Source organism: Pipistrellus kuhlii, unplaced genomic scaffold, assembly GCF_014108245.1.
Source record: "Pipistrellus kuhlii isolate mPipKuh1 unplaced genomic scaffold, mPipKuh1.p scaffold_m20_p_3, whole genome shotgun sequence".
Taxonomy (NCBI): Eukaryota; Metazoa; Chordata; class Mammalia; order Chiroptera; family Vespertilionidae; genus Pipistrellus; species Pipistrellus kuhlii.
In genome coordinates, this window is record NW_023425529.1 from 81,748,482 (window position 1) to 81,763,399 (window position 14,918).

Here is a 14,918-nt window from a genome sequence, read left to right on the forward strand (position 1 = left end):
TGTCTCAATCCCAGACCAGGATGGTGGACTTATCTAAAAGGCTTGGTTATCAAGTCATGTGTCTGAATCCTAGGTGCTTTACCCAATCTAATATAGCTGTGGCTAGGGAACATCTACACCAAATGGAATGTGGATCTTCCCCATCCAATTCATTTCAGAGCAGAGACAAAAGCTGCTCCTCCCATCATTATCCTAACTATTGCCATCGGACTAGACTCTGGAGATTGGGCCAACTGAAGCAGAAGTGCAAGCTCCCTGATGGTGGGGTGATCTCTGAGCTTTCACTGCCCTGACCTCATTTCTTAAGCAAGAACAAGAGGGGATAGCAGGAACAGGAAACCCCAGCCTCCTTCCAGACTCACTCCCAGTCCTCCTCCAGCCCCCTTGGTCTCCTCACCCCCTAAACACCAAGATTAGTCGCTCTGTTTTCTGCTTAGGGTGAGCCTCATGTACTCATGTAATTCCTGGCACCAGTCCATCAGTAAACATCTACTGAGGGTAGGGGAATAGGGAAATGCTGGTAGAAAGGTACAGACCTTCAACTACAAGATGAATAAGTTCTAAGGATGTAAAACATGGTACTATAGCTAATACCACTGTATTGTACAACTGCAATTTGCTAAGAAAATAGAACTTGAATGTTCTCAACAAAACAAAACAAAATTATAAATATATCTGAGGTGCCAGATATATTAATTAACTAGATGAGGGAAATTCCTTTAATAATGTATGCATAGATCAAATACTAGATATACACTTTAAATATCATTTTAGGTCAAGTATACCCCAGAAAGCTGAAATTTTGCAAAATAACAAAATTTCTTTTTAGAAAACCATCTATTAAGTACCTATTCCTAGACTAACCTCTGAAGAACTGGTTCAGGCCTTTAGGGGCTTAGACCCAAGGATGAGGTACCTTTTTTCTGCCAAAGGCCATTTGGATATTTACAGAGTCATCCATGGGCCATACAAAATTATCAACTTAAAAATTAGCCTGCTATATTTGGTCAAACATTTAATTGACTCAGCCCTAATGCCCTGGCAGAGCCAGACCTAATGATTTCTCAGGCCTCATACGGCCCACGGGCTGGACATGTCCCACCCCTGATTTAGATAGAGGGCGGGAGGCCGGTACAGACACGCAAACACCTAAGTGCTCAAAGTGTGAGAGGCATCCAGTGGAAGCAGGTACCAGGCACACAGCTCCACCAAGGCCTGCCTCTGCCCTGAGAAGTCCCCTGGCCTCACCCACAAAGGCCTCAGGGCTGTAACACCTGCTGCCTCAACTCCTCATTAGGCCTCCTCAGGCACCTCTGCCTTCCCTTCCAAGTCACTGTATCCCTTGCCAAGTACAGCCAGGGATATCTCAGGACCAGGGAAAATGTGCATGCCCCAAGGTTCCTAGGAGATTGGCTGCTTTGCTGTAACTCAGGAGGCAGAGGAGGAAAGGAGAGGACAGAGAGAAGAACCCACCCTCAGATACAGAGCCCACCTCCCCAACTCAGGGATGCCTCCCCTTGGGCCTGCCCCCCCTGCAGGACAGACTGGGAGGCCTGACAGTCATAGGAAGGAGGCCTAGCTGTTGGGAGGTACCCAGGACACGGAGGGACACAAACATTCTGCTTATCAGAGAGAGAATAATGTTAATGTTAAAGCTGGTAGCTACCATTTCTGAAGGCCACTCTGTGCCTGGCCCTGGGCTAACATCTCCAATCCTCCCAACATCACCTTACGGTAATCAGTCCCACCCCGTTTCAGACGACAAGACCGGAGCTCCCGGGGGAAGGGCTGTGCCCGAGCCCAAAGCTCTAAGTGGGCGAGCTCAGCTCCTTCCCCAGCAAACGGCCTCTCACCCACCACAATGTTGCTCTGATGGCTTTACAGACAGTTTTGTGGACAAAAGGAGGGGAGTGGTCTGAGTCTACAGCATATGGGACTTAAGTGAGATGCGAAGAGTAACAGAGAGGGGTACCAGACCCCGACTGACCAGCAAAGGGGAGCTTAGACGCGTTTCTCTCTGTGGATGCGCTAGTCTTCTGACTTTTCTCAGCACAGACCCCACTGCCCCGCAGCCTCTGGGAAGGTCCCGGCTGGGAGGTGTGCAATTTCCAAGGCTGGTGTAAATGAAGAAAACCCCAGAGGAGACGTTGCCCTCCAGCGTACAGGTGACACGCCTTGCCAAAAGGCCCCACAGCGAGTTGAAACAGGGACGAGAACTAAACCCCGGCCTGTACTTGGCTGCTACACAATTATAACTCCCAGGACCAGCACCTGGATGCCTCTCAATGAGGAGAGAGTTGGTTCCTAGGATGGAGAGGAGCAGGTGACTGACATGCGTTTAAACAGGTTCCCCAGCCAAAAAAAATTCCTCGCTGCTTACTTTCATGCCTCACACCTCACCATTAGCGCATTAGCCCTTTGAGTCTTTCATTCATTCATTCATTCACTCATTCAAAGCTGTATACGGAGCACCTACTATAGGCCAGGCATTGGGTACCAAGTCATGTGTGACATGGTCTGCCCTCAACTCCCTTCAATCTAGTGGGCAACAGGGGTTTAGGGGTTCTCTGTGAAGATGTAAATACAACGGACCCTTATTATTCTCAGAATATTCAGAGTCCGTATATGCAAATTCTCCTACTCACTAAAATGTGTAACCCCTAAATCAATACTTGCAGACATGTACATGCGCTGGGCAACTGAAATGTAAGCCACACACAGGTTCAGCTGAGTTTGGCTGAATAAGGCTGCACTCTGCCTTCTGCTCTCAGCTCACACACAGTAAACAAGTGTCCTTTTTGCAATCTACTTAGTGTAGGGGTGTCGAACTCAATCAGAGAAGGGGCCAAAATCTAAAATCCAGCCTAAATCGCGGGCCGAATGGTTTACTGAACAGTCATAAACTGTCACTGTGATGGAAACGCAGCGGAGTGCAGTGATGACAGCGCGGTGCGGGCCACATTGCAAGGCCTGGCGGGACGGATTTGGCCCGCGGGCCTTGTGTTTGACACATGTGACCACGTTTTTTGCACTTTTGTGGTTTTTGTTCTTAATTTTGCTGTTTACAATGGCCCGAAGTGTAGTGCTGAAGTGCTGTCTAAGAGTCCTAAATGCACAAAGCCTGTGATCTGCCTTATGGAGAAAATGCATATACTAGATAAGCTGTGTCCAGGCATAAGCCATGTTCTGCTGGTCATGACTTCAAAAGTAATAGGTCAAAACATATCTATATAATAAAAGCCTAAGCAATCTTTAGAGCAGAATGACCAGAACAACTGGTCATTATGCTGCACACTGACCACCAGGGGGCAGACGCTCAATGTAGGAGCTGCCCCCTGGTGGTCAGTGCGCTCCCACAGGGGGAGCGCCACTCAGCCACAAGTCAGACTCATGGCTGGCAAGCGCAGCGGTGGTGGCAGGAGTCCCCACCTCTGCAGCAGCGAGAGGAGCAACAAGCCAAGTGGTAAGGAGCAGCGAGGAGGCGGACAGTAAGGAGTGAGGGGTCCCAGAATGCGAGAGGGTGCATGCCGGGCCCTCTAGTATTAAATAAAATGTCTTTGAACAGAGAGAGACAAGTCTAAAGGCACCAAGATAGCCAAAAGGTAGAAACCACCCTTTCCCATCAACAATGAATGGATAAACAAAATGGAGTACAGGAAACAAAGGAAAATGGCCAACCTACTGCTAGAAATGAAAAGAGATGAGACGGGAGAGTTCCCAGGCCAGAGGCAGAAAGTCAAAAAGGATGAAGGAAGGAGAGGGCAAGAAGAAGAAAGCAGCCCAAGAGAGAATTGGGCTGGGCGGGGCGGGGTCATGTACTCAGCCGGAAAAACCGACCCTGGTGTGATTTAGAAGGCTGGCCAGGGCTTGCTGGAGGCCAGGAAAAGGCCATTCTCAAAAAGTTACAACCACACAAGCCTCAGTGTCACAATGCCTGAGCTCTCACCGCCAGAGCACCCTGCCTTTGCTCTGAGTGGAGCTTCCTCCTCTCCTAGCAGGTGTAAAGCTCTGCGAGAAGCTGGGGGAGCTCGGCAGCAGTCTGGTCCACTGGGAAGAAAGTTCAGTCCTGGTGGGTGCTCAGGTGGCTGGAGCATCATCCTGCACACCAAATGGTTGTGGATTCAATCCCTGATTGGGCACATACAGGAGAGGGCTGATCAGTCTCCCCCCCCCCCCCCTCTCGGATTCAATCCCTGATTGGGCACATACAGGAGAGGGCTGATCAGTCTCCCCCCCCCCCCCCCCTCCTCGGATTCAATCCCTGATTGGGCACATACAGGAGAGGGCTGATCAGCCCCCCCCCCCCCCCTCTCGGATTCAATCCCTGATTGGGCACATACAGGAGAGGGCTGATCAGTCCCCCCCCCCCCTTCTCGGATTCAATCCCTGATTGGGCACATACAGGAGAGGGCTGATCAGCCCCGCCCCCCCCCTCTCGGATTCAATCCCTGATTGGGCACATACAGGAGAGGGCTGTGGGGCAAAGACTCAGGCCTGGCCTCAGATCCAGGCTGGGCCTCATGCTGCTCATGCTGGCCTGGTATCCAGTATCCCTGGGCAAGCTACTCCACTCTGTGCTTGTGTCCTCCCAAATATAGTCCAGAGGTAATAATGTTACCTCCTCATGGAACTGTCTTTTTTTTTTTTTTTTTTGAACTTTTATGAGTTTTATTTATTTATTTGTTTATTTATTTATTTATAATCCTCACCTGAGGATATGCTTATTTTATATAATTATACATATACATATATATATATGTATATACATACATATATATATATATATATATATATATATATATATATATATATATATATATGGAGAGAGAGAGAGAAACATTGATCAGTTGCCTCTCACACTCACCCCTACTGGGAATCAAATGAGCAACCTAAGTATGTGCCCGGATCAGGAATCGAACCTACAACACTCCAACCAACTGAGCTACCCTGTGAGGGCCTCATGAGACTGTCCGGAGGATTGAGTTCAATCATGCCCACAGGTACAGGCACAGAGGCTGGCTCTCTGAAGGTCTCCTCAAACATCTGTGGTTATAAGAGGGTGGTGGAGGAGCAGGAACCAATATGAAGCAATTGCCTCCGGGAAGCAGTAGAGAAGAGAGGAGCAAAAGGAATGAGGGGGAACAAGAGGAGAGATAAGTAAATAGGTGGAGAGGAAAGCAGGCCAGGGGGAGGTGTTTCAACAGGGAGGGGCCACAGGTAGCTCAGAGATGAAGAGAAAAGGAAGGAGATAAGATTCTTGAGTAGATACAGGCCCTAAGCCCTTGGGGTAGCAGAGTCTCTATCCATTCCCCAGCTCCACACCCAGAAGGGCCAGTATCCTGCCAGCACTTCTCCGGAGGCTGGGACAAGGGAAGCTCCCCCCAGCCACTCCCTCTGAGCAGCCAGGGCTGTGGGTGTCTGAGGGCCTAGCCCCAACACATCCAGGAAGTGGGTCACAGCACGTGGGTGTCCACAGACCTCCTGCTCACCCCACCCTGGGGCCTGCCCTGGAGCCACCAAAGGGGCTGAGGAAGCTGTGATGAAACAAGCCTCAGGCCCCAGCATAGTGCCTGTCTCAGCAGCCCCTCGGAGCAGGCTCTGAAAGGAAGGCAGACAGCCTCCACGCCCAGCCTTGCCACAAATTCATGGTGCCTCTTGAGCCATCACTCCCCCTCTCTGGCTCTCAGAGCCCCCACTTCAAAGAGAAATGATGGGTAAGTAGAATATTCAGTGACAATATGATGAGCTATGAAGCCATGAAAAGACCTGGAGGAACCTTGAAGGCATATTGGTAAGTGAAAACCAATCTGAAAAGGGTACATATTGGATGACTGCAATCCTATAACACTCTGGGGAAAACAACTGGAGACAGGAAGAAGATCCACGGTTGCCAGGGAATTGAGAAAAAGGAGAATGAACAGGTGGAGCACAGGGGATTTGAGGGCAGGGAAACTACTCAGTGTGATCCTGTAAGGGCGGATACATGCCATTACACAATTGTTAACACCCACAGAATGAACAACACAAAGAGTGAACTCTGATGTAAACTATGGACTTTAGTGTAAGATGTTAAAAATAGGAGCAAGTGGGGGAGAAGGGAAGGAAGTATCTATACTTTCTGTAACCCCAAAATCGCTCCAAAAAAATAAAAAAAAAATAAAGGCTATTAATTTACAAAACAAAACAAGCCCTAGCCGGTTTGGCTCAGTGGATAGAGCATAAGCCTGTGGACTGAAGGGTCCCCGGTTTGATTCCAGTCAGGGGAACATGCCCAGATTGTGGGCTCAATCCCCAGTGGGGGCCATGTAGGAGGCAACCGGTCAATGATTCTCATCATTGATGTTTCTAGCTCTCTCTTTCCCTCTCCCTTCCTCTCTGAAATCAATAAAACATATATTTAAAATAAAGAAAAAACAAAACATAAAGCAAAGGTGGGGATTTTTTTCTCCACAGGGCCTTTCCTCAGGGTTCTAACATGAAGCAAAATGTAAGGAAGTGCTTCACTTTATGTAGGCCTGTCCTATGAAAATTCAGATCTCAAAATAGATAACTGAGCCTTTGCCTGACAGGACTTGCCACTGAATCCTGTCAAACGGCGATCCCTCTGGAAACTGACAGAACTCATACACACATGCACAGCATTCCGCTCACCCAAAGAGACAAGACCATGCCCCACCCTGCCAGGACCAGAGGTGCACCCACACCTGGCACCCATGCAGCACAAGACACTCCAGGTGGGGGCTCTGAGCACAGACCCTGCTCAGGGAGGAGCCAGGCAGGGGCCCTCGGTGCTGGGGAGCAGCCTCCAGGGCCCAGAGCATCAAGGGGCCTGGGAGCCCGCAGGGCCCTGGGCAACCAGCATTAGCAGCTCCAGGAAGGCCGGGCTCCCTCTTCTGCTCTGCCCACACTCTACCTCTAGGCCTTAACGATCTCTGGAAAAGGCATGTCCCAGGGCAGAATGAAGACGCCAGCACCGGGACAGTGCCACAGCTCCCAGGACACAGGCGTGGACAGGCTGGACTGAGCATGAACAAGAGGCAGAAGGAGCACCCATCTACCGTTGGTCATTTTTCATAGAAATGTTCTTCCATCTCAGAGCCACTCTGCTCAGACAGAGATACACATGAAGACTGAGAGGCTCTAGAAGTTCCCATGGCCCAAAGCCCTCAAACCCGTGGCTGAGGCCACCATCACAGAGGCTCCACCCTGACCCAGAAAATGCACCCCACTCACTGATTCTCTCTTGCACCAGCCACACTCCCACCCGGTGGCTTACCCCTGAAGGCCTGACAAATGCCCCACCTCCCATTCCAGAATGCATGGTCATCCAGTTTGGAAACAAGGCCATGTAAATGGCTGGTACCCAGACTGGGCACAAGCATTTGTCATCCTATATGGGACCAGCCCAACCTGACCCAGCCAGCCACGCGGAATAGGCCAGGCACAGCCAACCAGACAGGGAGCTGCCAGCAAGCCAGAAACAGACTCAGCCAGGCCCTTCCACGAAGTCCCTGCTCCTTCCCACCTTTTGCATAGGCCAGTCTCTAGGAGTTTCCCCCACCCAGCCCCCCCACCTCATCCAAGCCTCACTTCACCCTGAAGAAAGGTCAAGGCTTATGACACCAAACTCTACACCTCGCTCTCGGAGTCCCTCACACACATCTTCTTTTGGAGATTTTTCTCCCTAAATGATATTTTCTCCAAAAAAAAAAAAAAAAAAAAAAAATATATATATATATATATATATATATATATATATATATATATTTTTTTTTTTAATGTGTAAATCACACATCTGACTTACATGCAAAATATTAAAGAACTCAAAAGAAATCACAGACAAAAGATCTGGATTGATATTTTACCAAAGATGTTAAATGAATGGCAAACACTTGAAAAGATGTCCAACATCATTAGCAAAGAAATGCAAATTAAAACCACCATGAGATTTCACTACACTCCCATTAGAATGGCAAAAACAAAAAGAATCCTGATATACCAAGTGCTGTTGAAGATATGCAGCAAAGGAATGCTCATGCTTTGCTGGTAGGAATGCAAAATGGTATATTGTGGGAACAGTATGGAGTTTTCTTAAAACATTAAACACACACGTGCCATATGGAAGACCATCCCCAGGTATTCCCACTCCAAGAGCATTGAAGGCCTGTGTTCACACAAAAATCTGGACGTGAATGTTGACAGTAGTTTTACTCCTAATTGACAAGGGCTAGCAACAACCCACAAGTCCTTTAATGGGTGAATGGATGGACACACTGTGGTGCACCATCCACACAATGGACTACTACTCAGCAAAAGAAAGGAATGGATTCTGATACACACAACTTGAATGGATCTCAAAACATTGTGCTGAGTGAAAGCAGCAGACTCAAAAGCTGCATACCTTAGGAGTCCATCGGACATTCTTGAAAACGGGGATGGGCTTGGGGGAGGGGTCCTGGAGGGGCAGCACGGGAGGGCACTGTTTGAGGAGACAAAAGTTCTCTTGACTGTGGTGGTGAATACCCAACTCTATGTATTTGTCTGAACCCACGGAACTGTGCACCACGGAGTAAATTTTGCTGTTTGTAAATTTAAAATTACATTTTTAAAAAGTCCTCCTTATGCCGAAACCGGTTTGGCTCAGTGGTAGAGCGTCTGCGGACTGAAAGGTCCCAGGTTCAATTCCGGTCAGGGGCATGTACGTTGGTTGCGGGCACATCCCTGGTGGGGGGTGTGCAAGAGGCAGCTGGTCGGTGTTTCTCTCTCATTGACGTTTCTAGCTCTCTATTTCTCTCCCTTCCTCTCTGTAAAAAATCAATAAAAATATATTTAAAAAAAAATTGTCACTGGCCTGATTAGGGAAAGAACTTGCCCTTCATCTACAGGGTGGGCCTTTAAAAAAAAAAAAAGTCATCCTTATTCTGCTCAGAGGGCTCAACTGCAATCTACCTCTTCCAAAAAGACCAGTTATCTCCATGACTATAGCCCTGAATCACTATTTTTTCTGTCTTCCCAGATTTATCCCTCTCTTCCTTCCACTCTTCCTCTGTTCCTCTCTTAGTTATACACAGCACAATCAAAACCCTACCCATCCCTGCCCGGCCAGTGTAGCTCAGTGGTTGAGCATCGACCTATGAACCAGGAGGTCAAGGATTGATTCCCAGTCAGGGCATGTGCCTGGGTTGTGGGCTCAATTCCCAGTGTGGGGAGTACAGGAGGCAGCCAATCAATTATTCTCTCTCATCACTGATGTTTCTATCTCTCCCTTCCTCTCCATTCCTCCCTGTAAAGAAAAATTTAAAAAACCAAAACGTTACTATAAAATGTTACTATAAATTTAAAAAGTTAAAAACAAACAAACAAACAAACAAACAAAAAAACAAAAAAAACCTGTCCTAGCTGATTTGGCTCAGTAGCTAGAGTGTCGGCCTGTGGACCAAAGGGTCCCAGGTTCAATTCTGGTCAAGAGCATGTAACTTGGTTGCTGGCACATCCCCATTAGGAGGCAGTTCATCGATGTTTCTCTCTCATCATTGTTTTTGACTCTCTATCCCTCTCCTTTCCTCTCTGTAAAAAAAAAAAAAATCAATAAAATATAAATATATTTTAAAACAAAATACCCTATCCATCCCACAAAGCTTGCTCAAGTGCCTCCTCCTCCGTGAAGTCTTCCCTGACTCCTCCCAGCTGCATCAGGATGAATCATCTTTTCCAGGCTCCCCCTTGTTTGTGCCTCTAATTAGCCCTTCTTTCATCGTACAGGTTGTCAGTGTTTGCTCTCAGTCTGTTTTCCCTGCTGGATCACAAGGGCCAGGTCTTCCCTCCACATTCCCCACACTGCACCCGGCACAGCCAGGCACACAGTGGGCGCTCTGAGACCACAATGGACTGGCTGAGGCCAGGTGCAAGCGGAGGGGGCTGATGCCAAGTGCGCTGGGCTGACAGTGTTGGGCTGGCAGGGTTCTGAGTGGGGCATCAGAAGCCACTGGTACTTCTCTTGCACAAGCAGCACCACCACTGCCCAAACCTTCAAATACCAGGAGTGACCTCTGCTCCATTCCAACATGAGGTCATTCCGACACGATGGAACATTTCTGAGGACGCTTTTGCTTCCTCCATGCCACCCAGCACAATTCCAAGCCCCAAGCAAACACTGAAAGATGTTGGGCGCACACCTGCTGGAGGACCGGAGCCTCTCTTGTCCTCCGGGTGTGTCATTTCTCACTCCCGGAAGGCCCTCTCTGCAGCAGCAGCAGGTCAGGCCCCTCTGCTCTGAGGCCAGTCCGTTGTGTAGAACTCCCGGGCACAGGCGCCGTGTGCCGGCAACGCCAGAGGGTCACTCTGTGACTGGGTTTTCCCAAGCACGCCATCAGCCTCTCTTTACAAATTCTAGCTTGTGCACGGTTTAAGGACCATCCATAAGTGATTTATTTGATAAAAACGTATTCAGTGATTAGTATTTGTCAGGCAAAACACTAAGCACTTTATAAACAATAACCAATTTAACCTTCACTTCAACCACATGAGGTCGGTTCCACTAATACTCTCATGCCCATTTGCAGAGGAGAAAATAAGGCACACCGCAGTGAGGTAACCTGCTCCAACGCTCTCCTGCCCACCCTCAGCCACTAGCTACTCGTGCCTGCTGAGCACTTGAAAAGCGGCTCATTCAAACTGAGATGTACTATTAAAGTGTAAGAGAATACATGCTACATTTTTAACACTTTGTATGAAAAAAAGGTAAACTATCTCAGTTGTTTTAAAGTATTGATTATATGTTTAAAAAAATCTTTCAGGCACAGTAGTTTAATAAAACATATTATTGAAATTCATGTTACCACTTTCTTTACTTCTTAAATTAAAGAAGTGACCCCCTAGGTGACTTAAAATTATATATCCGGCTTATGCTATAACTCTATTGGACAGCACAGGTCTGGGGTCTGTGCTCCACGCTGGAGAATGGAGCCATCTTTCCCTGCCCTCGCCTCGGGGTGCAGCCTGTCCCTAACTCCTGTCCATGCAGCTGGTACAAAGATGATGGGGAGCCAGGCTGTGACTCCCACATCTCCCCTTTCTGTCACCTCTGCCTGGACCCTGCCCCACCCCACCCCACATCTCTCAGCCTTGCCTCCAGCAGGAATCCCAGAATGTCAAAGTGGGGAAAATACCTCCCACATCGCCTACCACAACCCCTACTTGCTTCATGTGGAGAAGCTGAGGCCCAGAACCACATGGATGACCTAGATGTCATGTGGTCCAATTTCCCACCCAGGGCAGAGACCTCCAGAGCTTCCCTAACGAGTTCCAGGTAATGAAACTCTGTAGTTCTAGGTGGATGGAGCTGACTTACTATTGCTGCAAAGAGGGCCCGCCTTCGGGCACGAGAAACGACACACCCTGATGACGGGACGGGTTCCAATCCTCACCTGCCTTCTGCTAAGACACTCACACCAGCAAGCTCCACACGTAACAGGTCAGGGTGTATCCAAAAGCAGAGGCGACTCCCAAGGTGGCCCAAGCAGCACAGGGCTTAGTGGACTAAGGTTTTTCTGACACAAATCCCACCACACCTCTAGGCACAGACTCGGTTTAATGGGGGAAGAGGGGGTGTTAAGACTCAGATCGACCTGGGTTCAAATTCCAATCCAAGCATTAATCTCTGTGTAACTTTTCTCCTCTCTGTACAATAAAGGTTAAAAAAACAAAACAAACAAAAAGCAAACCCTACCTCACCAAAGATTAGAGATGATGTAGGCAAAAATGTATAGAATAACACCTGGTACTAGTAGGCACTTCATAAATGCTCATTCCCCTCCCCCTTCCTTTGTCAAATGAAAGCCCAAGTATGTTTTCACCACCAGAATTGATAGCTCCTATTCTATACTTACATAATTGCTGTCCTGAACTTAAATGCAGGATTTTACAAATAAATCTATTAGATTTCTTCTTGAGGAAAGTATTCACCTTGCTAGATAGCAAGTAATTTAAAAAATATATATATTTCTATTGATTTTTTACAGAGAGAAAGGGAGAGGGAAAGTTAGAAGCATCAATGAGAGAGAAACATCAATTAGCTGCTTCCTGCACCCTCCCCCCCCCCCCCCCCACTGGGGATGTGCCCACAACCAAGGTACATGCCCTTCACCGGAATCGAACCTGGGACCCTTCAGTCTGCAGGCCAACGCTCTATCCACTGAGCCAAACCGATTTTGGCTAGATGGCAAGTAGTTTTTAATGGCTAAAAGTTGAAAACAATTTTTAAAAGTGCAGCAGGGTACAGTTAAATAAATTAAGGGACATTCTGCCTGGCCAAGTGTGGCTCAGTGGTTGAGCATTGACCCATGAACCAGGAAGTCACAGTTCAGGACACATGCCTGAGTTGTGGACTCAATCCCCAGTTGGGGGGTGTACAGGAGGCAGCCAATCAATGATTCTCTCTCCTCAATGTTTCTATCTCTCTCCCCCTCTCCCTTCATTCTCTGAGAGAATGGCAGGTTTGTGTTAAAAAATAAATTTTAAAAATTAAGGGGCATTCATATAATGTAATATTATTAAGACCCTTCAAATTATGGTTTTAAGTGATTTTTTATGACATGGGGTAATGCTCACTGATAGCATTCAGCAGGAAGAAAGGAGCATAACTGTAATTATTTAAAATATATAGTTTGCATGAACACAAATCTGGAGAGACCTATACCAAAATACGAACTGTGCCCATCCCTAAGTTGTGGTACTACGCACGGTTTTGTTTCTCTTTTAACAAATAACGGTTTTCTACAATGAGCATGTGAGTTTTAACAGGCAACATGTTTTTTAATTTCATATTTCTGCTTAATTCCTGCATTCTAGTCCATTAAGATTATTTAGCATCCTGCTTGCTGCCTTAAACAGAATCCATAAAGGATGAGAGAAGACAGCTCTGGGACATATTGCTGGAGACCTCTCCCGGGGTGATGTGAGCTCCATTCAGTGCCCAGGGCAACCTTTCAACCAGGTGCAGATCCACTGCACTGCTGTACCAGCCAGATCACACTTCCTTCTCTCAAACCCAAGAAAATCATTAGACTCAAAGTTCTTACTGAACATTCCTCCATCCAAACTATATTCTTTCCCAAGACTTGATCGAGTGACCATGCGGTGGCTATCAGTTACCTCACCTTCATTTAGAAGCCCCCATAGATTTTCTGTTCAAATATCTGCCCTGGAATTTGGGGGATCAACAAGAAGCCTAGCAGCCTGCCATTTCCAGGATCCCCATCTTGCTACGTTGAAGAAATAAATCAGTGCGGCATTTGTTCTTTTGCCAGTCTTACCTCCTTCCAAACCCTGGAGTGATGCCGCGGTCACTCCTCCAGCTTCTCGGGACCCCAAAAGCCTGATCTGTAAGAGTCTGGCAACCTGAACTCAGGAAAAGCAAAAGCAGCTCAGTGTGGTCTGATCCTCTTTTCTCCCACAGTCCTCCTTAACCTTTTCACAAAGTCTGTTCTGCCCTCACAAAGATCCAGGCAAGATAAGAGACTCTGCCTCCCAGAACATTCCACCACCTGCTTCAAGCAGGAATCTCCCCTGACTGTCTTGTGCCTTCTTACTCTGCCTTTGCCTTAAAAAAATAAATAAATAAATAAATAAATTAAAAAAATCCCTTTATGTTGTCCAGCTGATTCAGGCCTGCTGCTTCCCCACCCAGAGCTCTGCCCACTGCACACACCGCCTCCCCAGTCAACTATTACTCAAGGCTCAACGCCAAGATGGAGATCATCCAGGAAGAAACAAAAGTAGCCTTTAATCCAGCCAGAAGATTCACGCAGACATCTCCAGGGGCTTGAGGGGAAGGGGAAGACCTGGCTCTGGCAGGGCTGAGCTGGGCAAGGGGAGGCTGGCAGTTATCACACACAAAGCCCTTGTTAGTGAGACACAAAGCAGAAAGCCCCGCCAAGCCGTGGGCTCTACGCAGCTCCGGTTTCACTGAGTCAACTGCCCCCTTCGGAGGAGAGGCCCACCCCGTGTGTCATCAGCCCCTCCCCGGTGCCCTTTGCACTGATCCCAACACCCTGTCCTTCCTTTCGGGGCCGGATATGCAATCCCATCCCCCAGGAGGGTCACCCAGCCTTCGCACAGCTCCCATTTCCTGCCCCTGGTGACTCCTCTGAAGTCTATTGTTCCCATGAAGTTTGGGTCAAAGGAAGTTGCGTTCCCACCCAGGGGGGCCCGCCTACCCTCGGCACCGCCTAGGAGCTGGCCCACCCTCCGGCCTTCCCGAGAGCCTGCCAGTGCTAAAGCCTGGGGCGTGGGCACGGATCGTAGGGGCTGGCGTTTTGTTGGGAAAGCTCCCAAAGATCCTGCTGAAGACTCCGTGGCCATGTCACCCAGAGGATTAAAATCTCCCCAGTATCTAAATGGAAAACCCAAAAGTAAGGGAAGAACTGTCATTTCAGAGGAGGTCAAAACAAAGCTGGAATTAAAACAGGAGAGTTGGTGCCGTGGCTGGTGTTGCTCAGTCGTTGAAGCGTGGGCCCACGCAGGGTCACGAGTTGAATTCCCAGTCAAGGGCATGTACCTGGGTTACAGGTTCAATCCCTGGTCCGAGTCAGGGCTCCTGTGAATGGCAACCGATTGATGATCTATGTGTCTCTCCCACATTGACATCTCTCTCTCTCTCTCCCTCTCTTTTCCTCCTTCTCCCTCTCTCTCTCTCTCTCTTTATGTCTCTGTCTCTACCCCTTCCCTCCCTCCTACTCACCCTCTCTCCCTTCCACTCTGTTAAAAAAAAAAATCAATTTAAAAAAAAATCCCCAGGTATGGATTATCAAAAAAATATTTTTTTAATAAATAAAATAAAACATAGGAGCCAGAGACTGTGCGGCCAGGGACAAGGCCCTGCCCCCACCTCCACCTGGGCCCCAGAGCGGATAGTGAGG

General features: G+C 48.1%; 1 protein-coding gene across 5 annotated transcripts in view; it reads right to left on the reverse strand.

Annotated features, from left to right (window-relative positions):
* TEAD4 (TEA domain transcription factor 4) overlaps nucleotides 1-10,277 on the reverse strand; it is a 66,590-nt gene extending 56,313 nt beyond the window's left edge. Inside the window, exon 1 of one of the 5 annotated variants that reach the window (XM_045588360.1) lies at nucleotides 10,176-10,277. In XM_045588360.1, coding sequence (XP_045444316.1) covers nucleotides 10,176-10,218 — 43 coding nt within the window. In that variant the 5' untranslated portion in view covers nucleotides 10,219-10,277. The remainder of the gene's footprint in view (nucleotides 1-10,175) is intronic. The other 4 variants (XM_036454507.2, XM_036454508.2, XM_036454511.2 and 1 more) reach the window with 4 other exon arrangements.
* Between the last annotated feature and the right edge of the window lie 4,641 nt (nucleotides 10,278-14,918).